This window comes from Zootoca vivipara, chromosome 1, assembly GCF_965207765.1.
Source record: "Zootoca vivipara chromosome 1, rZooViv2.hap1.1, whole genome shotgun sequence".
Taxonomy (NCBI): domain Eukaryota; kingdom Metazoa; phylum Chordata; class Lepidosauria; order Squamata; family Lacertidae; genus Zootoca; species Zootoca vivipara.
In genome coordinates, this window is record NC_142582.1 from 120,069,363 (window position 1) to 120,092,068 (window position 22,706).

Here is a 22,706-nt window from a genome sequence, read left to right on the forward strand (position 1 = left end):
GCTGCTCGGTTCTCTTGAGTGCTCGGCGCTGCAGCAGCCACTGGTTCCGGGTGGCGGGGCAGCAGGCATCCTAGGCCGGGCCAGGCAGAGGCCGCTGGCTCAGGCGCTCCGCCTGCCGCTGCAGGGCGCTCCAAGCTCCTTGGCCAGGCCAGGCAAGGAAGAAGCAATGAGCCCAGCGGTGGCGACAAGCACAGAAGCGGCAGGGCGGCGATGGACGAGAAGGCGGAGCGCGGGAATGCAGCCAGCAAGGTGGGAGCGCGATCAGCTGTTAAGCGGAGCTCTTGGAGCACCACTTCAGAGCTGATCGCGCTCCTGCAGTGCCAGCTGCATGGAGTGACTCTGTGAGTGGAGGTGCCTGTGGGGGTTGGTTTCCGCGGAGCGGAAGTATGGCTTATTTTGGGGGTATGTCTTATATTTCTCAAATGCTTAAAAACCCTGCCATGGCTTACTTTCTGACTACGTATTAAAAAAGGGGAAACAGGGTAGGAGTAAGTGCCATTGAAAACAATAGAATTTAACCCCTGAGTAAGCATGCCTGGGATTCTCTGCTAGTCAGTATTGTATCTTCTAAGTCAAGACTCTCTTTTCAGAATCTTCCGTCAGCCTCAGGGACACTTACTTCTCATTGGTGTTAGTGGAGCAGGAAAAACTACTCTCTCGCGATTTGTGGCTTGGATGAATGGCTTAAGTGTCTACCAAATTAAGGTTGGTGTGCCCATTTCCCTAAACTGAAGGTCCAGCTTCTGTTTCCTGCAGCATTAAATCAAGCTTGGCAGGCTAGATAAAAATCATAGACGTTTAATCTATAACGGATGTTCACAGGTGCATAGAAAGTACACTGGTGAAGACTTTGATGAAGATCTGAGAACAGTATTGAGACGATCTGGCTGCAAGAATGAGAAAATAGCATTCATTATGGATGAATCAAATGTACTTGATTCTGGATTCCTGGAGAGAATGAATACTCTGCTGGCCAATGGAGAGGTAACCTTACTAAAGGCTGGACTTGGGGGGGGGGGGTCCGAACTGTGCCATCCAATCCTGTTTAAGAGATTCTGGATTACTGACAAGCTGCTATACAGACCATTATAATTCTTGTTCCAAACATAGTAATTTATTTATTAAATTTGTATACTGCCATTCATCTGAAGATCACAGTACAGTTCACAAAATAACAATACATAACATAACAAAACTTAACAATACAAAATGAGAATATAAAATACATAATACAACAGAAAGAAACCAATAATCCCTCACCTCCAAACAGATTATTAGCTCGTTGGAGGGTCTTGCACATTCTGTGAAAAAAACAATTTTTTAGAGGCTCTTATTTCAGATTGTCATTGGATCCTCATCAATATTTATCTCAACACAAAATTCAGAGATCTGTCTGTAAATTAAGGTGTCTCTCTTCCATTTAGGTTCCTGGCTTGTTTGAAGGGGACGAATATGCCACACTTATGACTCAGTGTAAGGAAGGAGCCCAGAAAGAGGGTTTGATGTTGGATTCGCATGAAGAACTTTACAAATGGTTCACCAGCCAAGTCATTCGTAATCTCCATGTGGTCTTCACCATGAACCCATCTTCCGAGGGCTTGAAGGACAGAGCAGCTACATCTCCAGCCCTCTTCAACAGGTACACAACTGCTTATTTTCCATTACACCCATTACATTGGTGTATGGATAATTCAGATGAGCAGGACTGTAAACTACGGTTAGTCTTCAAAGCGTGTCATCTTTTGCTTTAGGTGTGTCTTGAACTGGTTTGGAGACTGGTCGACAGAGGCGCTTTATCAAGTTGGCAAAGAGTTCACCAGCAAAATGGACCTAGAAAAGCCAAACTACATTGTACCAGACTACATGCCAGTTGTCTATGACAAGCTGCCACAGCCACCATCACATAGGGAAGCCATCGTGAACAGCTGTGTGTTTGTTCACCAGACCCTTCATCAGGTGGGTTTGTCCTCTCACTTTTTGTGCACCTTCTTGCAGTCCTCAAAACATTTCCTACTTCGAAGGATATTTTAAAATACATCAGTTTTTTAACACTCTTTTTTCCCCTTCTGGCAGGCTAATGCTCGTCTAGCCAAACGAGGTGGCAGGACAATGGCCATCACTCCTCGTCATTATTTGGACTTCATCAACCACTATGCCAATTTGTTCAATGAGAAACGGAGTGAGCTGGAAGAGCAGCAGATGCATTTGAATGTTGGCCTTAGGAAGATCAAGGAAACGGTTGACCAGGTATGAGTCTTAAGGAAAAGAGCATTGGAAGAAGGAAGAAACCATTCATAACAATCCTTGGAAGTTGTTTTGAATAGAGTTCACTTTAATTGAGAATTTCCTGTCGGTTCTAGGTTGAAGAACTTCGCCGTGACTTGCGGATAAAAAGCCAGGAGCTGGAAGTCAAGAATGCAGCTGCTAATGATAAGCTGAAGAAGATGGTGAAAGATCAACAAGAGGCAGAGAAGAAAAAGGTGAAGACCTCAAAGTCCTTTTTAGTGCATGTTGTCACACCAAGTTGTGCCTCTTAACTCAGAGCAGGTAGGGTAAGAACAGGGATCTTTAAATGTCCTGTGTAACTTGCTTCCAGGTTATGAGCCAGGAAATCCAGGAGCAGTTGCATAAACAGCAAGAGGGCATTGCAGACAAGCAGATGAGCGTGAAGGAAGATCTGGATAAGGTGGAGCCTGCAGTCATCGAGGCTCAAAATGGTATGTGAAAGTCATCTGTTGAGCAGCTTTTCAGTGCATTCCAATCTGCTGCATGCAACAGGCACATTTTGCTCCATGCTTTCGAATATGCCCTTTACGGCTCCAAAAAAAATCCGTGCTTTTTGGCTTGTCAGCTTAATTCTTCTGGGTAATACTTTGATCAATGATCAGGTTTGGGCTCTGATTGATTAGAAGCACAAGTAGTGCAGCTTTCCAGAATGCCAGATCATGTTGCTAGATAATCCACATTGTATATGGATGTTGTTGACTTTTAATAAAAAGCTTTGAGTACAAAAGCATTGTCTTTTAAAAACAAAACCAATTAGTTCATCTGCCTTGAAAAGGGGTGCCCAGTCTGGCTATGCCTTTGACAGATGACAAAGTTGCTCATCATAGTTTTGTGTGTTTTGAAATGGTGTTTCTGAAGGCTGAGAATCTGGGAAACATCCAGGTCCTTTTCCCTTGGCTTTAAAAAAACAGTGGGAGATGTGCCTGGTAAATTGTGCCTTTCATTTTTTAAATCAAAGTTGATTTTTGCTGAAGCTTAAAAATCTTTCACACCGATCCGCAGGAGACTTGCTAATCATCTTGCTCTTCACTGTTTTCTCCCAAATCATTATCTTTTCTCTCCTGGCTGATTGGGCTTGCTCCTTCCTAGCTGTTAAATCAATAAAGAAACAACATCTGGTGGAGGTCCGTTCTATGGCCAACCCTCCTGCTGCCGTGAAGCTGGCGCTAGAGTCGATCTGCCTGCTCTTGGGTGAAAGCACAACTGATTGGAAACAGATCCGTTCCATCATAATGCGGGAAAACTTCATCCCAACCATTGTAAACTTTTCTGCTGAGGAGATCAGGTGAATAATTGGCAGGTTTACAGTGGCTGCTGCTGGGAACAGAAATAAATGGTTCATAAAGACTTCTGCAACACTTCTTGCAAGTTGCAGATAAAAAGCATAAATTTTTAGGGCTTGATTTCTACTTCGAATTAGTAAATCTCATCTTGGTTCAAGGAGAACATTCTCAGAAAGAAACTCTCCACTCAGTGGATTCCATTGTGGCCAAATCTCAGTCTTGGAACCACGTTTCTTTCTCCTATTCCCAGCAGCAGCCTTCAGTGTTTGTTTTTGCATGCTGAACCCTTTTTCCCATCCTCTTAATAGCTGTGAGCTCTATAAAGAAGCAGCACCTTATTGAAATAAGAGCTATGGGCAACCCACCTGCGGCGGTAAAACTGGCTTTAGAATCCATCTGTCTCCTGTTGGGTGAGGAGACGAATGACTGGAAAAAGATCAGGCCAGTTATTCTGAAAGATAATTTCATCTCCAGCATTGTCAACTTTAATATTGAAGACATGAGGTATTTGTGTTCTATAGCTTTGCTTATCAAGGTGATGGGATAACTTGCAGGCTTGGCAGTTGCATGCTGAATGGTAACACCACACTTGTCCAGATACTTTCTCAAACTCTCTCTCCTCCCCCCCCCCTTATTCCAGTGATGCAATACGGGAGAAAATGAAGAAGAACTACTTGTCAAATCCAAGTTACAATTATGAAATTGTGAACAGAGCGTCTTTGGCCTGTGGCCCTATGGTGAAATGGGCTATTGCACAGGTAACTTGTATTGTGGTATTTAACTGGATTAGGGTTAAAATAACATAGAAGCGCAGTAGTATTTTGAAGGTGGTTTCCTGCCTCTTGCTGTTTAGCTCAGCAGGTCACTGACAGACCCATAATGGCTTTAAAAATAACAAAGCTTTTAAGCTAGAACTGTTTCAAGTGTCCCAGAACTGAGTGACCTGGTGTTATCTTTTTGTTCCCCCCCCCCAGCTGAACTATGCCGACATGTTGAAACGGGTGGAGCCCCTGAGAAACGAACTGCAGAAACTGGAGGACGATGCCAAGGACAACCAGCAGAAGGCCAACGAAGTAGAACAGATGATTAGAGACCTGGAGGCCAGCATTGCCCGCTACAAGGAAGAATATGCCGTGCTGATTTCCGAGGCTCAGGCTATTAAGGCGGATCTGGCTGCTGTGGAAGCAAAAGTGAGATGGCTGTGAATTTATCCTTGTTGCGCTTCCTTAGAAATTTGTTGGTGGTTTCCCTCTTTTATCACGTCTCCTTAAGGGTTTACATTATAGTTACAACCTTGAGTGGTCCAGTTGAGGGAAGCAAAAATATAGTGGAATGTGTGCTTCTAAGCATTCTACACAATTTCCTTGTTAGTGCTCTTTGTTCAGGCATGAATTTAAAATCCAAATTTCATTTAGAAGCTTAATTTAAAAACGTGTGTATCACTACTTCTGTGTTTTCTGTAATAGAATTCCTACAGCTGCCTAGTGCTGCATATATTCTAGGTTTTAAGGCTGCCTTTTAAGCCAAACTTGATAAGCAAACAATTTTGCTATGCTTCTTTGTTGGTGCTAGCTGCACTTCCTAATAAAAAATCGTTGTGGTTTGCTCCCGTTTTCCTCAGCCTCCCAGGTATTTGAAATGTGAGTTTCGTAATAGGGTGCTGAAAAGCTGGCCCTGTATCTGGTGCAATTACAAATTTCTCCATGTTTTCAAAGGCAGGTAGCAATCTTCGATCCAGTTTTCGTTTAACGGTAGCGATGGTTTTACTTGCAGGTAAACCGCAGTACGGCCCTCTTGAAGAGTTTGTCTGCAGAGCGTGAGAGATGGGAGAAAACAAGTGAAACCTTCAAAAACCAGATGTCCACCATTGCAGGAGACTGCTTGCTCTCAGGAGCCTTCATCGCTTATGCTGGTTACTTTGACCAACAGATGCGTCAGAACCTGTTCACAACATGGTCTCATCACTTGCAGCAAGCAAATATTCAGGTAGAAAACTGTTCATAGGTCATAAAGACCACTGCTATTTGCTTGAAATAATTAGAGCACTTCACTTTATGGTGCACCTTCCTCTTCCGTGAAGCTCAGAACAGCTTCTGCATGTTTCACACGTGGTCTCCCACCTGAGCAGCTTGCAAAACCAGATACACTTTGCAGAACCGCCATGTCCCTTCAGACCATTTTATTTTGTTCCCAGATGTCCATAGCTGTCAAGTTCTCCCTTTTTTTTTAAGGGAAATTCCCTTATGCCGAATAGGCTTCCTCACGAGAAAAGGGAAAACTTGACAGCTATGGATGTCTGATGATTTTATAAGGTGGCCGAATATAAAGGGTGATGCAACATGCGTATTTTAGGATGGGATAGCTCAGTTGGTAGAGCATAAGACTCTTACTGTCATGGTCGTGGGTTCAAGCCCTGGGTTGGGTGAAAGATTCCTGCATTGCAGGTGGTTGGACTAGATGACCCTCAGGGTCCCTTCCAACTCTACACTTCTACGATTTGTCAACACTATTGCCATCACTTCCTTTGACTTCAAGCTCTGCCCCCACTTTGCCATAAATAGCAGTGAGTGAATATGGTCTGCAGCCAAGAGAATGCCAATGTTTGTGGGAGCCTAAAGCCATAAGTAGCAGGAAGACAACTGATTGCTTCACCTAGTCACAAAAGTTTGTCAGATCTTGGCTATGAAACACAATGGTCCTTTCCCTGCAGTTCCGTACAGACATTGCTAGGACCGAATACCTGTCCAACGCAGATGAGCGCCTTCGCTGGCAAGCAAGTTCCCTACCTGCAGATGACCTGTGCACAGAAAATGCCATCATGCTCAAGCGATTTAACCGGTATTGTTGCTTTTCTTTTAATTAATTTTGTGCATACCAATGGCTTCTTCAGGCCAGAAAAGCTTTCCAGTGGAAGTACCATCTCAACCCTTCTGATGTGATCATTTCTGTCCAGGCTTTCTCTAGTGATTATGAATGTTTTGGAATTGCCTGGGCTCTCGGCATTTACAAAAGAAGCCTTGTTAAAAGACAGGCGAACCCTGCTCACTCAACACATTGTGAGCATAGAGTTGTTTGCCAGAGGAGATTGTGAATGGCCTCTGGCATAGACAGCATGTGTTAGGAAAATTTTGTGGAGAAGTCTAGCATAGTCTTAAAATGAAAGTTTCAAGTGTTGTCTGGCAAAACCACCGTTCTAAGAATTGCCATGCTAGATCAGATCCCTCTAACAGCACCCTATAGTCAGAATGGAAATTTAGAAGCTCAAAAAGGTAATGTACAGTAACTTTGAGCCCAACTATTTCAATAGTAAAGACCGGATGATATACACATATATTATGTACAGCACTCATAATTTCTGAAGTAAAAATTATTCCACGCCCCTATTTGGTATCTACAGCATATCAAAATACAAACCAAGGGCTTTCAAAATATTTGAAGGACACCGAGTATAGCTAATTGTAAACTTTTTCTGTTCCATGAATCCATAAATTGAAAATGCTTCTTCCACTAATATGTGTTGAACAAATCTCCTCCTCCTGGGCTCTCTGAATCTTAACTTACATTCTACCAATTACCTTTTTAGGTATCCCCTGATTATTGACCCCTCTGGGCAAGCTACAGAGTTCATCATGAATGAATATAAGGACCGTAAGATCACCCGTACCAGCTTTCTGGATGATGCTTTCAGGAAGAATTTGGAGAGCGCATTGAGATTTGGTAATCCTCTGCTTGTCCAGGTTAGTTCTGTGCATATATATTTTTTTATAACTGGCACAAGCTTTGAATGAGTTGTTGAAACAAATATTGTGTAACTTGAATAAAAGGGCTTCAGAAAAGCTGAAAGATAAGCACTTCACATGATATCAGAAAGACAACAGTCAAGATCCAAGGAACTGTAACATTAGTTCCATGAGCCCAAGGGAGTTTGGATTTAGCACTGTGTGGAAAACAGCTATTGAAACTTGGGGAGAGACTCTTCAAAAGGCAGCTTGTAATACAGCATGGGAATTTGCAGTTCTAATTAAAACAAGAGAGACCGCAATGGGTCCAAACTCTTGGGTGTGCCTAGAAGAAACTTTTGGAGTCCCAGCCTATATGTGGATTGCTGTTAGAACCAACTTCAGAGTTGAGGGGAAGTACAATTCTTAACACTTAAATTATTTCCCCCTTTCTTAATTGCTTGCCCAGGATGTGGAGAGCTATGACCCTGTGCTCAACCCTGTGCTGAACCGTGAAGTCCGTAGAACTGGAGGCCGAGTTCTTATTACCCTGGGAGATCAGGATATTGATTTGTCTCCATCATTCGTCATTTTCCTCTCCACCAGAGATCCAACGGTAAGCAAGAAACTTTATTTGCCTGACCATCTGTTGGTGGGAGTGGAAGGGAAAGAAGATTCTATGTAAAAGGTAACTATTGCTCTGTTTGGTAGGTTGAGTTTCCTCCAGATCTCTGCTCCCGCGTGACGTTCGTCAACTTCACAGTAACTCGCAGCAGCTTACAGAGCCAGTGTCTGAACGAAGTACTGAAAGCTGAAAGGCCAGATGTGGATGAGAAGCGCTCTGATCTCCTCAAACTTCAAGGTACAGTATTGGCAGGAATCGGATCCCGGGCGGGACTTAGCACTGTAGGTGGGCCTTAAAGCAAGCTAGAGATACTTGCAGAATCTCCCTCTGCTGCATTCTGACCCAGGTTTTATAGTTCTGCACACACAGGTAAGTTCACTGCTTTTATAAATGGGGGTATGCAGGGGTACACATACCCCTAAACATTTAGTGAATCTAAGTTTGGCCTCATTGAGGGGCAGTATTTCAATACAAGTAGGAAAAAGAGAGTACCCCTAAACATTTTTTAAGGGGAAAAAAGCACTGGGTATGTTCACTAGAATATCAGAATCTTTCAGGGGTGCATTTTCCAGCATCTTTCAAGCTGAGGGAGATTTCTGTTACTTTATTTTTAATGTTTTCAAGCCAATGACACAAAGAACTCTGCTATACAGTTGCAAACAGAACATTTTAAGTGCATTATACAAATGTGACACTAGATGGTGAGCTTATGGCAAATTCAATGTATATATTTAAAACGTTTTATTAAAAAAGCATTTTCACAGCGTTTTTTTGTATCTAGAGTCCACTCAAGTGAATTGAATTAGAAAATGAAGTGCCTCGTCACTGACATATATTGTTTATTTGTGTAATTGTACAAATTTTTGAATAAAAACGTGGCTTTTATAACCTTAAAAACCTAGAATTGCAGGATGTGGGGGTTACTCTGCAACCTCTTCAATTTCATTCAAGGGCCCAAGAGTGAGGGACTTTACATTTTTAAATACTCTTGTGAGGGCAATCTGTTACCGACCTTCTGAAATCTGATTGATTGGAACCCAAGGGATATCGGCTTGGATCCAGTGGTGGCCGCTGAATTCTTCAGGCTTCCCCATTCCACTCTGGCCCGCCTCATGCTATTCCAGGGGGTTCCTCAACCTTCAAAACAACTTGCAGGGGCACAGGGAGCTGTAGTGAGTTGAAGGAGCCAGGAAAGCCTCCATTGTGCAGGTGGAGTTTTGCTGACTCTGGGTCCAACCTGTCATTTTCATAACAACTGTGGAAGGGAAACTGATGGAATCTGTTCACCCTTAAAGAAGCCCAATTAAATTAAGGACTGCACTGATGTTGCTCTGTGGCTGAAAGCAATTTCCGGGGGATGTTGCAGAGTTCTTGGAATCGCGCAGTGTATAGCTCCAATTGTACTTAAGGTTTTTTTTCCCTCTACCCAAAGGTGAATTCCAGCTGCGTCTGCGGCAGTTAGAGAAGTCGCTACTCCAAGCCCTCAATGAAGTGAAGGGTCGGATCTTGGATGACGACACCATCATTACTACACTGGAGAACCTCAAGAAAGAGGCGGCTGAGGTCACCAGGAAAGTTGAAGAAACCGATATTGTCATGCAGGAGGTGGAGACTGTGTCTCAGCAGTATCTCCCACTTTCTACTGCCTGTAGCAGCATCTATTTCACAATGGAGTCGCTAAAACAGGTACAAAAGCACGACTGGCTTGCCGCCTTCTGCCTGTTAGCCATGCTTGTTGCACAACATGATAAGATGCCACAGGTACAGAAGTTGTTGCTGTTGCTGCTGTGTGACTGTTATTCCCTCTTCAACTCCCCTTTAGATACACTTCTTGTACCAGTACTCCCTCCAGTTTTTCCTGGATATCTATCACAATGTCTTGTATGAGAACCCAAATCTGAAGGGGATAACAGACCATACCCAGCGCCTTTCCATCATCACAAAGGATCTCTTCCAGGTTCGGTAAAGCCATATCAAGTTAAAGCAGTTCCATGTTATCAGTAGGAGATGAAACTGACCTTTCTCACTTTGTGTTGATAGGTTGCTTTCAACAGAGTGGCACGTGGCATGCTGCATCAGGATCACATAACCTTCGCTATGCTGTTGGCCAGAATAAAACTGAAAGGCACTATTGGGTAAGCATACAATTCTCCTTTCTTCAATAGGTGGCCCAGTCTTCAGTCTCTTACAAATGTAGGCAGTGTGTCGTGGCAGTTCTTTAAAAGAAAAGCATACCCTGTCTTTTGCAAAGGTGGCATTTGTAAAATCAACGCAGTACAGCCTAATAAACCACAAAGCAAGTTTACAAAAAAGATAAGTCAATAAAATCAAGAAAAATTCATAACCCGACTTTAAAACATACAAAAATTAAAATACTAAAACAGATTAAAATTACCTCCACTTTCTGGGTAGGCCTGGAATGTTTATAGCAGGAGCTGAAAATATCAATAGTCTGGGAGTTCCAAAGTGCAGGAGCTGCCGCATTAAACAATCAAGTTCTTACAAACGTGGAATGAATATTAAGTGGCAATTCTAGTAGTGCCGTGGCCGCCAGTCATAGCGGTCAAATGGGCCCACGTGGGGTAAGGTGACCTTGTAGGTAAACTGCTCCCACCTTGTTTTTTATATAAAAAAATTTAATTTGTTATTTTGACAAAGTAATAATAATAAAATAATAATAAAAATAATAAAATGTGCACCCCACCCCCAAGACCATTTCATTGTAACTATCCAACCTCCCAAAATTTCAACACCTCTTGCGATGGTTTGACCCATTTCCATTTTAACAGTACAAATTATACAGACACCTTCCATATCTCCTCCAAATCATTTCTCCTGCATATTCCCCATCTTACCTTAATAGCACATGTCAGTTTATCATTAACAGCTATATCCCACACCTCTTTGTACCATTCTTCCATTTTACATTCTGCCTGCCCCTTCCACTTCCTAGCTATAATAACCCATGCAGCTGTCAATAAATTTGTGAGCAAGTCCTTCATAGCCTGTGTACCTTCCACCTCATCGTAAATTGATGATAATGCTACCTCTGGACTTTCAGTCAGCTTCAACCCAGTTATTTCTGTTAGCTCCTTAAACACCCTTTGCCCCAAAAATTATACATATTTACACCCCCATCACATGTGAACATAATTCTCCGTTTCCTGGCATCCCCTCCAACATAACACCAAATGTTCCTTGTTTATATGATTTAATCTGACTGGTGTTAAATACCATCTCCAAATTAATTTATAATAATTTCTTTTTATCCTTATAGACAACATTTTAAAAGTGCGCCTCTCCCATATTTTCCCCCCAACTTTGACTATTTATCTGCTCCCACGTTCTTATGGGCTGAAAATGCTACTGCTTTTGTCCATGAGCACGAATAGTGAATTTTTCTCTAACATGCTCTTCCTTTGTTGCCAATTGCAGGGAGCCTACCTATGATGCAGAATTCCAGCATTTCTTGAGAGGGAAAGAAATAGTACTCAGCAGCACACCTCTCCCCAACATCAGTGGCCTGACTGTGGAGCAACTGGAAGCCATGATGAGGTTGAGTTTCCTTCCTGCCTTTAAGGATCTGGTTTCCAAAGTCAAAGCTGATGATGTGAGTACTGTCTTCAAACAAAGCTGCCAAACTAAAATTAAAAAGGAATTGCTGGTGCAATGGGAGAGGGCCTTATGCCTTGACATTATCTTTATTGGGGACCTTCTTAACACATGGCACCTTTTTCTTGCACTGAGAATTTGTAGATGTGTTTCGCTTCCATACTTACTGCTTCCAGTACATGGACTGGATAGCTAAAGCTGCCTGATCAGTGTATTGTACAACTTATCAACTTTAATATGTAGTAGTGATATAGGTGCTGTTTTTCCATGTCAGTCAACCCACCCCACAGACACACTCTTAGTATCTTCATTGTGGTCATTGTTCTAACACAAGGTTCCTGTTCTTTATCTCCACGTGAATCACAGCAATTCTGCATTTGGCTGGACAGCAGCTCACCGGAGCAGACTGTGCCATATATTTGGGCAGAAGACAAACCTGCAAGTAAGTGGAGAACTCCCATTTCTGGATCAGTTTTAAGTATATTTGGAGAAAAGGCAAAGCAGGTGGATGTGGAGATTTATTCCGTTGCTCTGGGGAGCGATGCTTCGGTATTACGTGCGCAAGGCATCTATTGCAGTTGGCCATTCGTCTGCCTTTGGTGGTGGCAAGTACCAGTTGTCCCCCAGGAACACCTACAACTGAAATCACTGTGTGAACTGGCTGCAAGTATGCACGCCGTATCCATGGTCAGAAACTGAGGGCCGCTGTCATGTGCTTTGTCCTGAGGACATCCGAGGTAGCTTATGTGCTTCTAGGGTTCAGTCACTCTCTGTATTCCCCTACTGGGAAAAGTTGGTGTTGGAAGAAGCATACTCCCTCAGTCCTCCTTTGCAAGACCTTTTAACTGATGACTTTTTTTCTCTCTCTCTCTCTCCCCCTTTCTTTGGCTCAGCAACCATTGGGCAGGCCGTCCATCGCTTGCTCCTGATCCAGGCTTTCCGTCCTGATCGCTTACTGGCAATGGCCCATCATTTTGTTTCCACAAACCTTGGAGAAAGCTTTATGTCGATTATGGAGCAGCCCTTGGACCTGGCACACATTGTGGATACAGAGGCAAGTAGGCATTTTAAGTCACACCCATTCCATTCCACAGAACCTCAGGTGGAACTTCTGTAGGCATGCTGCTTAAACTCTTTCTCCATTTTGCTTAGACCGCTTCTGTACCACTTAAATGTAAAAAAACAAATCTATGTGATGTACAGGAAGCTAAAGCAGCAGACAGCTTGAACAGCACAGATGTTAGAAAAATGAACAGTTGCATATGCAAATATTACATTAATGCAAATTACTAATAAATATAGGCCAGTGTCAATTCCTTCTCCTTCTGAAATCCCTCCTGGCCTCTCACTCGGGGCACAGAGAAACTCACAAAGAGGGTTCCTGGAACCTGCTGACATCACCCTACTCTAAACTTGTTTTTATGGGCAGGCACCAAGGCAGGTGGAGTTTCCTCAGGCTGCCAGCCGCTGTGTCCCAGTCAGCTGCAGTCCTTGCAGCCCTGCTTCTTCCTCTTGTAATTTGCAAGGTGGCTTTCTGTGGCATTACAACATGCCTTTTTCTAAAAGGTTGCCTGTGGTTCTGCATGCCTGTGGGGAGTTCAGGCTTCTGAATCTTAAAACAGCAGTGCCCAGCGCCACATAGCAATAAACACTGTTGAAACTTTGCAGACTTTTCAGAAGCAGTCTGTGATACGGCTCAGGTTTTGCTGCTCAAACGAAGCCCCACTTTCAAAGACACCCAGCACACCTCAAGTAGACCTTTCGATCTCAGCCTATATTGGGAAACTGGGGTTTGGATTGAACCTCGACCTAGATCCGGAACCTACCTTAAATGCCCACAAGTCAGCGGGAACGTGAAGGAGAAGAGGTCTGTTTGGAAATGTGCAAGGCATTCCACCTTTTATTACTGAGTGCAGTTACAATCCTGCGAGTGTTCCCCTCAAGTCCTCCCTGTGCCGTCAAAACGTGAGAAAAGTAATGATCAGCTCCTGTGGATGTTAAAAAAAAGCAAACCTGCTTTGTCCTATAAAGGTAAAGGGGACCCCTGACCATTAGGTCCAGTCGTGACCGACTCTGGGGCTGCGCGCTCATCTCGCATTATTGGCCGAGGGAGCAGGCGTATAGCTTCCAGGTCATGTGGCCAGCATGACAAAGCCGCTTCTGGCAAACCAGAGCAGCACATGGAAACGCCGTTTACCTTCCCGCTGTAGCGGTTCCTATTTATCTACTTGCATTTTGACGTGCTTTCGAACTGCTAGGTTGGCAGGAGCTGGGACCAAGCAACGGGAGCTCACCCCGTCACAGGGATTCGAACCGCCGACCTGATCAGCAAGTCCTAGGCTCAGTGGTTTAACCACAGCGCCACCTGGTGTCCTATAACTACCCTAATTGCTTTACCTCTTTTCTTTCCCCTGCCCCACCCTTCTTGGATTTTAGGTGAAGCCTAATACTCCTGTGCTGATGTGCTCAGTGCCTGGCTATGATGCCAGTGGGCGTGTTGAAGACCTTGCTGCCGAGCAAAACACACAGATCACCTCTATTGCTATCGGTGAGACCTTTGGGCATCCTTGTCACTCCAAATGCTGCAGAATGTGGCTTTAAACTCCGCCTCTAAATTGTAAACTTCGTGTTGGCAGGTTCCGCTGAAGGATTTAACCAAGCTGATAAGGCAATCAATACAGCAGTGAAGTCTGGCAGGTAGGCTCTGCTCTGTCTGGCATTTACTCTGGCATTGTACATATAAGTATACTGGAACTTCTTAATCCATTTTTTTAAAAAAAACACAATTATTCTAGATGGGTCGTGCTAAAGAATGTCCACTTGGCGCCTGGATGGCTGATGCAGCTGGAAAAGAAGCTACATTCTCTTCAGCCTCATGCCTGCTTCAGACTCTTCCTTACAATGGAGATAAATCCAAAAGTAAGCAGCTTGGAAGCAAAACTGGGATCTTTGCAAGCCTTTTCTTTCTGCACTGTTGTTTCTGGGAGAAGGGTACCACCTTAAAACAGACATACAGAGATAGTATTCCCACCCACCCACCTAATGGGTTCTCTGTCCAGCCTTTTTAAAAACCCATTAACCCTCTCCTAACTAAAGTCAACTGGCAATGAATAGAAAATAATAAATTAACCTTTATGCAGATATTTTTTTAAAAAAAAGTTTTATTTAAATAAACTATAATGTTTAAATAAAACCTCAACCTGGTTTTTTGAGTGTCTCAATACATTACCTCAGTAAATGGGGACAAAAGCAAATACAAAATGAAAAATGTCTAGATGTTCTTTACCCTCCCCTCCGTTCTCTTCTGTTGGTATTGCAATGAGGCTCTGGCACTCGTACTTTACCAGCTGCCGGTGGGTGACTTCTGTTCCTTATCATTAAAAACATGAAGATACTTCTTGACACTAGAAGCATGACTCTTATTAAGGTTCAGCATGAATTTGAGCTGGCGTAGTCATTTTGCAGAGGTCTGGGAAAGGGGGGAACATCTTTTAGTGCATAATTGTGGGACTTATTCTGTGCTTTAGGTACCAGTGAACTTGCTGAGGGCTGGGAGAATCTTTGTGTTTGAACCACCCCCTGGGGTAAAGGCCAACATGTTGAGAACCTTCAGCAGCATTCCGGTGTCCAGAATGTGCAAGGTAAGCTGCCTCGATGATTATAAACAGATCCTATAGCTAGCCAAAGCATTAGTGGGACAGCATATGGTGGTTCCCAAAAGTGCTAGTAGGGGTTAGGATCCATCAGAGTTTAGTTTAGAGCCCACCTATTCCCACCTAAAAGGGAGTGTCAGTCACTCATTAATTCTTGCATTGGGAAGATCATCCTCTGCTGGCCTTTTGACCATTCATTCATTCATTTAAATGAAATAAGTTGAAGCTCCTCCCAGGCTAAGTTTCCTTAACGCCAACCTTGCCGAAAGAATGGTGCTGATCCTCTGCTTGCTGCTGACACTCGGGTAGAGTGCAGAGCATCTGAGGAAGGATGGGAGAAGGCAGTGCAGAGCTTTAGTAAGCCCCTCTAGCCTACACAAAGTAGGCAAAGATTGAGGCAGTCTCTCTGAGGCAACCTAAATGTATCATATCCACAATGACCAGACCTTCTGTTCTGACTCAGTGTCCAAATGCAATAGCTTGCCTTCACTAGCACAGTCCTAAGGCTGCCTACTGTGCCTGTTTGCTTTGGCAAACATGCTCCAGGAGGTTTTCCTGTAACTCCACAAGATTAAAAAAAAGGACCAAGTAAGGACAAGGGTTTATTCCTCGTAATCTCAAGCATGCGGTTCTTCTCTTGAATGCAATGTAAGAAGAAGAAAAACATTTTTTTCCCTCTCTCCTCCCTAGTCACCAAATGAGCGCGCTCGTCTCTATTTCCTTCTTGCTTGGTTCCATGCCATCATTCAAGAGCGTCTGCGATATGCTCCTCTCGGCTGGTCAAAAAAATACGAGTTTGGTGAATCTGATCTAAGATCTGCATGTGATACAGTGGATACATGGCTAGATGACACAGCAAAGGCAAGTGAAGTTGCAGGTGTTCCACTTTACTGCTCTGTCTTAAAGGGAATGTGGCTGGATTGCTTTCATGAAGGACAAGTCATTTGTAACAAGTAGGCAAAGCACATTCATAAAACTTATTCATAGCCTGCCTTTCCTCAATGGAGCTCAAGGCAGCATGCATGGTAAGTAAAGCTAAATACCGAATATCTTGTCCAAGATCAGCAAATGGCTAGACTAAGCAAGATTTTGAAACCTGGGTCTCCCTAGTCCTAGATTTTGACACCTGGCCAGTCTACCACACTGGTTCTTAATTTGTAATAATGTTGGCTTTGTAGACTTTTAGTATCCGAAAGCTACCTCCATTACAACAAAACTGTCTACCCCTCCAGGGCCGCCAGAATATCTCTCCTGACAAGATCCCCTGGTCTGCCCTGAAGACCCTGATGGCTCAGTCGATTTATGGAGGACGCATTGATAACGAATTTGACCAGCGTTTATTGAACAGTTTCCTGGAGCGCCTCTTCACCACTTCAAGTTTTGACAGTGAATTCAAATTGGCCTGCAAGGTTGACGGTCATAAAGACATCCAGATGCCAGATGGAATCAGGTACTCAAGTTCTACTTTTAGTAGCAAGCCTGGGTCAGGTTGACTCGAAACTGCTCAGTGCTATGGACCACGTGGTCATTACCTGCCATTTTGTCTTGACAGGCGTGAAGAATTTGTCCAGTGGGTTGAGTTGCTGCCAGATACGCAAACACCATCCTGGCTTGGGTTGCCAAACAATGCCGAGAAGGTTCTTCTCACCACCCAGGGTAAAAAAGGCTTCACTTCAGTAGTTCATTGTTAACCGGAGTCTAAGCAATATTTGCTAAACCACAAAAGATTCTGTAAAGAAGCTTGCAAATGTTGCATCGGTTACTATGGAATTAGCTGGGTTTAAAAAAAAAACGGCTTAGTGCAGCATGAATCTCATGAACTAAATTTAGCCACATAGGGATGTTGAAGTGTTGCAGCAGGGATGAATCCTGAAAGCCAAGACTTTATTCACAATCTAATCAGCTGAAGTTATCAAAACCACACTTTGAGGATATGTGGCTGAATGTTATATGTGAACCGACTAATAGCACAGGATCAAATTCCTAAACTATATGCAGGGCTTTCAAAGCTCAAGTTTGGATTAAAGATTGCCATTTAATCATGTATTAATCAAAAGTTAGCCTTGTTTACATCTAGCACATGTATGTTAATCTTTAACCTTTTAAAAATAGTTAAGCATTTCACGCCCTGTACATTTCAGGTATTGATATGATCAGTAAAATGCTGAAGATGCAAATGCTAGAAGATGAGGATGACTTGGCCTATGCTGAGACTGAGAAGAAGGCACGGAGAGACTCCACCTCAGATGGCCGGCCAGCTTGGATGCGAACACTGCACACCACGGCTTCCAACTGGCTCCACCTCATCCCACAGACACTGAACCACCTGAAACGTACCGTGGAAAATATCAAGGTGAGACATGCAACCCTAGTATGCACAGCAGAGCTGGGGAACTTGCTCTGGCCACAACTCCCATAATCCCTAGCCTTTGCATACTGTCTGGAGCTGATGAGAGGTAGAGTCCAACCATATATGGAAGGCCACAGGTCCCCCCGCCCTGGTGTAGGGCAAAGGTTTGCAAAATCATATTAATACTGTCTTAGATGATAGCAGTGATATTTAATTGACAAAATTGTCTTGGCTTCAAAAATCAAAACACACCCAAACTTTGCTTCTTTAATGTTAATGTCTAAAGTTACTGATGGTGCTTCCAGGAAGGATAGTGCTGGGATAACTCAGTTGCCAGGATTTTCTCCACTTACTGACACTTTGCTCTTCCTTCGGAAACCAAGGATCCTTTGTTCAGATTCTTTGAGAGAGAAGTGAAGATGGGAGCCAAACTCCTTCAGGACGTTCGTCAAGACCTTGCAGATGTGGTTCAAGTGTGCGAGGGGAAGAAGAAGCAGACCAACTATCTGCGGACGCTTATTAATGAACTAGTGAAAGGTGGGGCTATTCTAAACAATTGTTTCAAATGTGCACCCACAGCTTCCCAAGTTAAGATGCTGCTGCTGTTGAAAGAAAATGGAAGGTCTAAGGAGGCCTGCTTCTTGGCTGTGGTGTTGTGCCTATGGGATGGGGTTAAACCAAGTACCTACGTTCAACTAAACCTGCTGCCAAATCACAAATCCAGCTCGGTGGTTGGTTGGTTTTTCACAGGCATCCCCAAACTTTGGCCCTCCAGATGTTTTGGACTCCAATTCCCATCTTCCCTGACCATTGGTCCTGCTAGCTAGGGATCATGGGAGTTGTAGGCCAAAACATCTGGAGGGCCGCAGTTTGGGCATGCCTGGTTTTTCACATGTTGCAGAATCCCATCCGTAGATTCTGCAGTCGGTCATGCTTAATTTAGTATCTTTCCATTTTACACACAAGAGTTTTCAGTGTACCTGTTGAGTGTTTGGAAGTGAGCATAAATGCCATGATAAAGTAATTTAATTGCCATAATTACCTTCTGGTGTTGTTGTTTTTTGTGTGTGTTCAGTGTTTGTTTATATCGGAGTAGTCAACCTTTTTATACCTAAAGGTAAAGGGACCCCTGACCATTAGGTCCAGTCGTGACCGACTCTGGGGTTGCGCGCTCATCTCACATTATTGGCCGAGGGAGCCGGCGTATAGCTTCCAGGTCATGTGGCCAGCATGACAAAGCCGCTTCTGGCAAACCAGAGCAGCACATGGAAACGCCGTTTACCTTCCCGCTGTAGCGGTTCCTATTTATCTACTTGCATTTTGACGTGCTTTCAAACTGCTAGGTTGGCAGGAGCTGGGACCAAGCAACGGGAGCTCACCCCGTCACAGGGATTCGAACCACCGACCTTCTGATCAGCAAGCCCTAGGCTCAGTGGTTTAACCACAGCGCCACCTGGGTCCCCTTTTTTATACCTACCGCCCACTAATGCATCTTTCTTGATGGTGAAATTTCCTTACCGACCACCAGTGCTCGGTGGAAGGAGGATTCAGCTTGTGCCGTAGAACCCCCTAGAATCCTGAAACGCCCATTAGTGGGTGGTGGGGACCAGGTTGACAACCCCTGGCTTATAGGGTGGCTATCAATGAAGGAGACCATCCAGTTGGTGACTAGTCTTTTGCTCACAAAAAGTACAGTGTTTTTATACTTTCTCTCTAGGCATCTTGCCTCGCAGCTGGTCTCACTACACTGTGCCTGCTGGCATGACGGTCATCCAGTGGGTGTCTGACTTCAGCGAGCGCATCAAGCAGCTACAGAGCATCTCCCAGGCAGCTGCTGCAGGTGGAGCAAAAGAACTGAAGGTAAGCAATAGAATATTTCATAGTGGTTGAATGGTAATGTGAGGATACACATGAGATGAGTTTCAACTCCTCTGTGGCTTTGATGTGAAATATGAAGACTACAGTGGTACCTTGACATCCGAACGACTCTACTTCTGAAGTCGACAAACCCGGAAGTCTTTTCGCCGCGTGCGCGTTCTGCACATGCTTCGACAACCGAAGACTTCGACTTACGAAGACGGCCGTGGAACAGGTCGTCTTCGTAAGTCAAGGTACCACTGTACATCAGGGGTGGAAAAACATGTTCCTTGGAGAAAATAGAGGATAATAAATACACTCAGCTGATTGCTAAGGAAGCAGTGAAGCAGTAGTGGTTCTGTAATCCCTCTACTGATGAAGTCTCTTCCATGGTTTTTCAAGCACCGCTTTTTTAGTTATGTACAATGCTGTCACCATTTGGATCACATCTCACCATAACAATGATATATATGCACTTGTATAGCATGTTCTCGTATGCTGTTTGAGAAGGGGTTGAATACAGCGTATCCTCATTTTTACCACACTGCTAAGAAAGTGTGGGTGTCTGTATTTCCATTCACACAGATCTGCTTAAATCCATTGGATTTTGTGAGGCTGGCGAGGCCAGTAGCTTTCAGGGTCAGGGGGAAGGCAGAAAGCGCTTCCCTGTCAGTAGCTAAACTGCTCAGACCCTGAGAGTGCAGAGTAAGCACCTAAAATGATTGGGCAAAGAGAGATAAGAATAAGCCTGTATATGACTCACCAGCAGACCTGGGCGATTTGTCACCTACGACGAGCAGACTGTGATGTTGGTTTCACTCAGCGGTATATCACTGGTGAGCCACCGCTCCTGAGTCCCTCTGCTAGCAGCATCTGCTGGAGGGAGTCAAGAGTTTCTTCCGGCAGTTTCACCAGTGATATCGCTGAGTGAAACCGCCATCCCACTCTGACCTTAGGTCTGTCCCTCCCTCTGCATCTTTAAACAGCTTGACTGAGGAGTGTGCAGCTTCCCCTTGCCTCAATTGAGCAGTTAAAGGAGCCCCAATGCCCTGTGAATGAATGGTGAGAGCACTGGGCCTGTCTCAGCTGGGGGGAGGAGGAAACCTTCCCTCCCCCCAGCGGAGCGGTGCAAACGAGCTGCATTGTCTGAGCCTGCGAGCCTGGGTGAAACCGCCTCAGTTCTTGAGGTGAGAACAGGGGCAATTTCACCCGGTGTCTTGCGGGCAGAGGCCAATGCATCTTTGTTTTTTCAACATCGCGGTATATCGCCAAACCACAATGTTTGGCTGGGGGTACACCGCGATGTTGAAAAGCTAATATCACCCAGCCCTAGTCACCAGGTCTTCACCTGCAGGCCTCTGGTACTGATCCATGAATCAAGTTGTGTCAAACAAACTCTGCTGTGGATTTGCTTAACAGAACATCCATGTATGCCTGGGAGGCCTATTTGTACCTGAGGCCTATATCACAGCTACAAGGCAATACGTGGCTCAAGCCAACAGCTGGTCTCTTGAAGAACTCTGCCTAGAAGTCAACGTTACAACAACTCAGAATGCAGTATTGGATGCCTGCAGTTTTGGAGTAACAGGTTAGTTGGAGCTACTGTCTCAAGGGTGACGTGGAGGAAATACTCTTCGTGCTGAAATGTTCCAGTTTCTTAATGGGTGTAAAAGTTAACGCATCACGTAGAGTATACAGCAGCGAAGTAATTTTGTGCGTAAAAGACCATGAGGTTAGATTGCAAATGAATTCAGTTGTGCTGAAGTGGTGTTCCGTTAACATTTTGGGCGTATGTGTGGCAGATCTGCATCTTACATCTCTACAGAGAACTGTTGCTTCAGGGGGCTTTAATGGAGACAGGTGTATGTCACAGTGGCTGTGGCAAAGATTCCAGATATCTGCCGATTCCTTTGGCTTCATGTATGCAGTTAGGTGACATTGCACTCTGTCCGTGCCAAGATCGGACAATTTTCCAAGACTGCATCTAGCTGCCATGCATGTATGAAATCCAGCCCTCCTGAAGTGAACACATACTCATTGGAGGTTTTTAAGAGGAGGTAGGGTAGCCATTTGCCATACTTACTTTAGTTGAGATTCCTGCGTTGCAGGGAGTTGGATAGATGACTCTGCGTCCCTTCCAACTCTACAATTCTATATGTTTTGCTTCTAAGGAGACTTTATATGAAATGGTGAATTCACAAAATAACAGACTTCATATGCTTCACTGCTGATATTTAAACATCCCTCTTTAACTTTTAATAGGCCTGAAGCTTCAGGGAGCCACATGCAATAACAACAAGCTGTCGCTTTCCAATGCTATTTCAACGGTATTACCCATAACTCAGCTTCGCTGGATCAAACAGACAAATGCTGATAAAAAGTCTAATGTGGTAAGTAACATGATCTGTCGAGTCTCGTGCTTTTCAGCCGTACATGCTGTTTATGCTCTCCTCGTGATTTACTTCCTCTTCACCTTGTACTGAACCTTTTTGTTTTGCAGGTGACATTACCTGTTTATCTGAACTTCACTCGTGCTGATCTGATCTTCACGGTTGACTTTGAAATTGCTACCAAGGAAGACCCCCGTAGCTTCTATGAGCGTGGCGTGGCTGTCCTGTGTACTGAGTAAAGAAAAGGCACCTGTAACCAGCATTCAAGCATTTTTTGCATCTCGAGTCCGGTTCTAGAAGGCTGTTTTAACACTGCAAAGCATAGTTATGTTGTCAAATGGTTATGTGGAGGAGAGTAAGATTGATGTATCTGAAACGTGATTAGATGTTGACTGTTGGACTGCAAGGCATAGTTAAGTTTTCAGGTGGCTGTATAGAGGTGGCTAAGAAAGAGTTATGTTCGAGAAGTACTGTACCTGGAAAGACTGTCAGAAGGATTTGTTGTTTTTGGATTGTTCTAGATTGGTGTACTAATGTCAGATGCTTAAATAAATCTTTACAGCACGATTTCTTGTTTTGTGGGGTTTTTTTCAGTGCCTTATTCACTTGTCAAGATCATGAGAATAAACCAACAAAAGAGAGAGGCCTGTATACACAAAGCTAAGATCAGAAAGTAAGTGTCCTGCAATCCTATCTTGAAATAGCCTCTATAGCAGGAGAGACTCCACATCGAGGTGCTAGCTTGAGTTATATAGTCCATCTGTAGAATGTGGCCTGCCATTTGGCAACCTGATAGCTCGGACTAAATTTATTCCTTCAATTCAGCTTTTGCAATAAGTATTTCAAAATAGTCTCTAGAACAAGCCTGCCTTCCAGCTCTTGTTGGGCTCCCATCAACCCCAGTAAGCATGACCAATGGTTGGGAGGGCAA

At 44.1% G+C, this 22,706-nt stretch overlaps 1 protein-coding gene across 2 annotated transcripts in view; it reads left to right on the forward strand.

The window, feature by feature from the left end:
• Positions 1 to 22,342, forward strand: part of DYNC1H1 (dynein cytoplasmic 1 heavy chain 1) — a 65,252-nt gene extending 42,910 nt beyond the window's left edge. Inside the window, exons 45-78 of one of the 2 annotated variants that reach the window (XM_060271767.2) lie at positions 591 to 705; positions 823 to 984; positions 1,425 to 1,639; positions 1,752 to 1,956; positions 2,074 to 2,247; positions 2,361 to 2,480; positions 2,597 to 2,717; positions 3,376 to 3,571; positions 4,210 to 4,327; positions 4,544 to 4,759; positions 5,343 to 5,555; positions 6,280 to 6,407; positions 7,153 to 7,306; positions 7,758 to 7,904; positions 8,000 to 8,150; positions 9,346 to 9,599; positions 9,736 to 9,870; positions 9,954 to 10,048; positions 11,349 to 11,523; positions 11,892 to 11,967; positions 12,419 to 12,579; positions 13,962 to 14,073; positions 14,162 to 14,222; positions 14,321 to 14,444; positions 15,053 to 15,166; positions 15,869 to 16,039; positions 16,411 to 16,628; positions 16,731 to 16,834; positions 17,320 to 17,531; positions 17,912 to 18,065; positions 19,246 to 19,388; positions 20,805 to 20,973; positions 21,648 to 21,775; positions 21,886 to 22,342. In XM_060271767.2, the coding sequence (XP_060127750.1) occupies positions 591 to 705; positions 823 to 984; positions 1,425 to 1,639; positions 1,752 to 1,956; positions 2,074 to 2,247; positions 2,361 to 2,480; positions 2,597 to 2,717; positions 3,376 to 3,571; positions 4,210 to 4,327; positions 4,544 to 4,759; positions 5,343 to 5,555; positions 6,280 to 6,407; positions 7,153 to 7,306; positions 7,758 to 7,904; positions 8,000 to 8,150; positions 9,346 to 9,599; positions 9,736 to 9,870; positions 9,954 to 10,048; positions 11,349 to 11,523; positions 11,892 to 11,967; positions 12,419 to 12,579; positions 13,962 to 14,073; positions 14,162 to 14,222; positions 14,321 to 14,444; positions 15,053 to 15,166; positions 15,869 to 16,039; positions 16,411 to 16,628; positions 16,731 to 16,834; positions 17,320 to 17,531; positions 17,912 to 18,065; positions 19,246 to 19,388; positions 20,805 to 20,973; positions 21,648 to 21,775; positions 21,886 to 22,014 (5,170 nt within the window). In that variant the 3' untranslated portion in view covers positions 22,015 to 22,342. Of the gene's footprint in view, positions 1 to 590; positions 706 to 822; positions 985 to 1,424; positions 1,640 to 1,751; positions 1,957 to 2,073; positions 2,248 to 2,360; positions 2,481 to 2,596; positions 2,718 to 3,375; positions 3,572 to 3,877; positions 4,074 to 4,209; positions 4,328 to 4,543; positions 4,760 to 5,342; positions 5,556 to 6,279; positions 6,408 to 7,152; positions 7,307 to 7,757; positions 7,905 to 7,999; positions 8,151 to 9,345; positions 9,600 to 9,735; positions 9,871 to 9,953; positions 10,049 to 11,348; positions 11,524 to 11,891; positions 11,968 to 12,418; positions 12,580 to 13,961; positions 14,074 to 14,161; positions 14,223 to 14,320; positions 14,445 to 15,052; positions 15,167 to 15,868; positions 16,040 to 16,410; positions 16,629 to 16,730; positions 16,835 to 17,319; positions 17,532 to 17,911; positions 18,066 to 19,245; positions 19,389 to 20,804; positions 20,974 to 21,647; positions 21,776 to 21,885 lie in introns of both variants that reach the window. The other variant, XM_060271770.2, reaches the window with a different exon arrangement.
• The last annotated feature ends 364 nt before the right edge of the window (positions 22,343 to 22,706 follow it).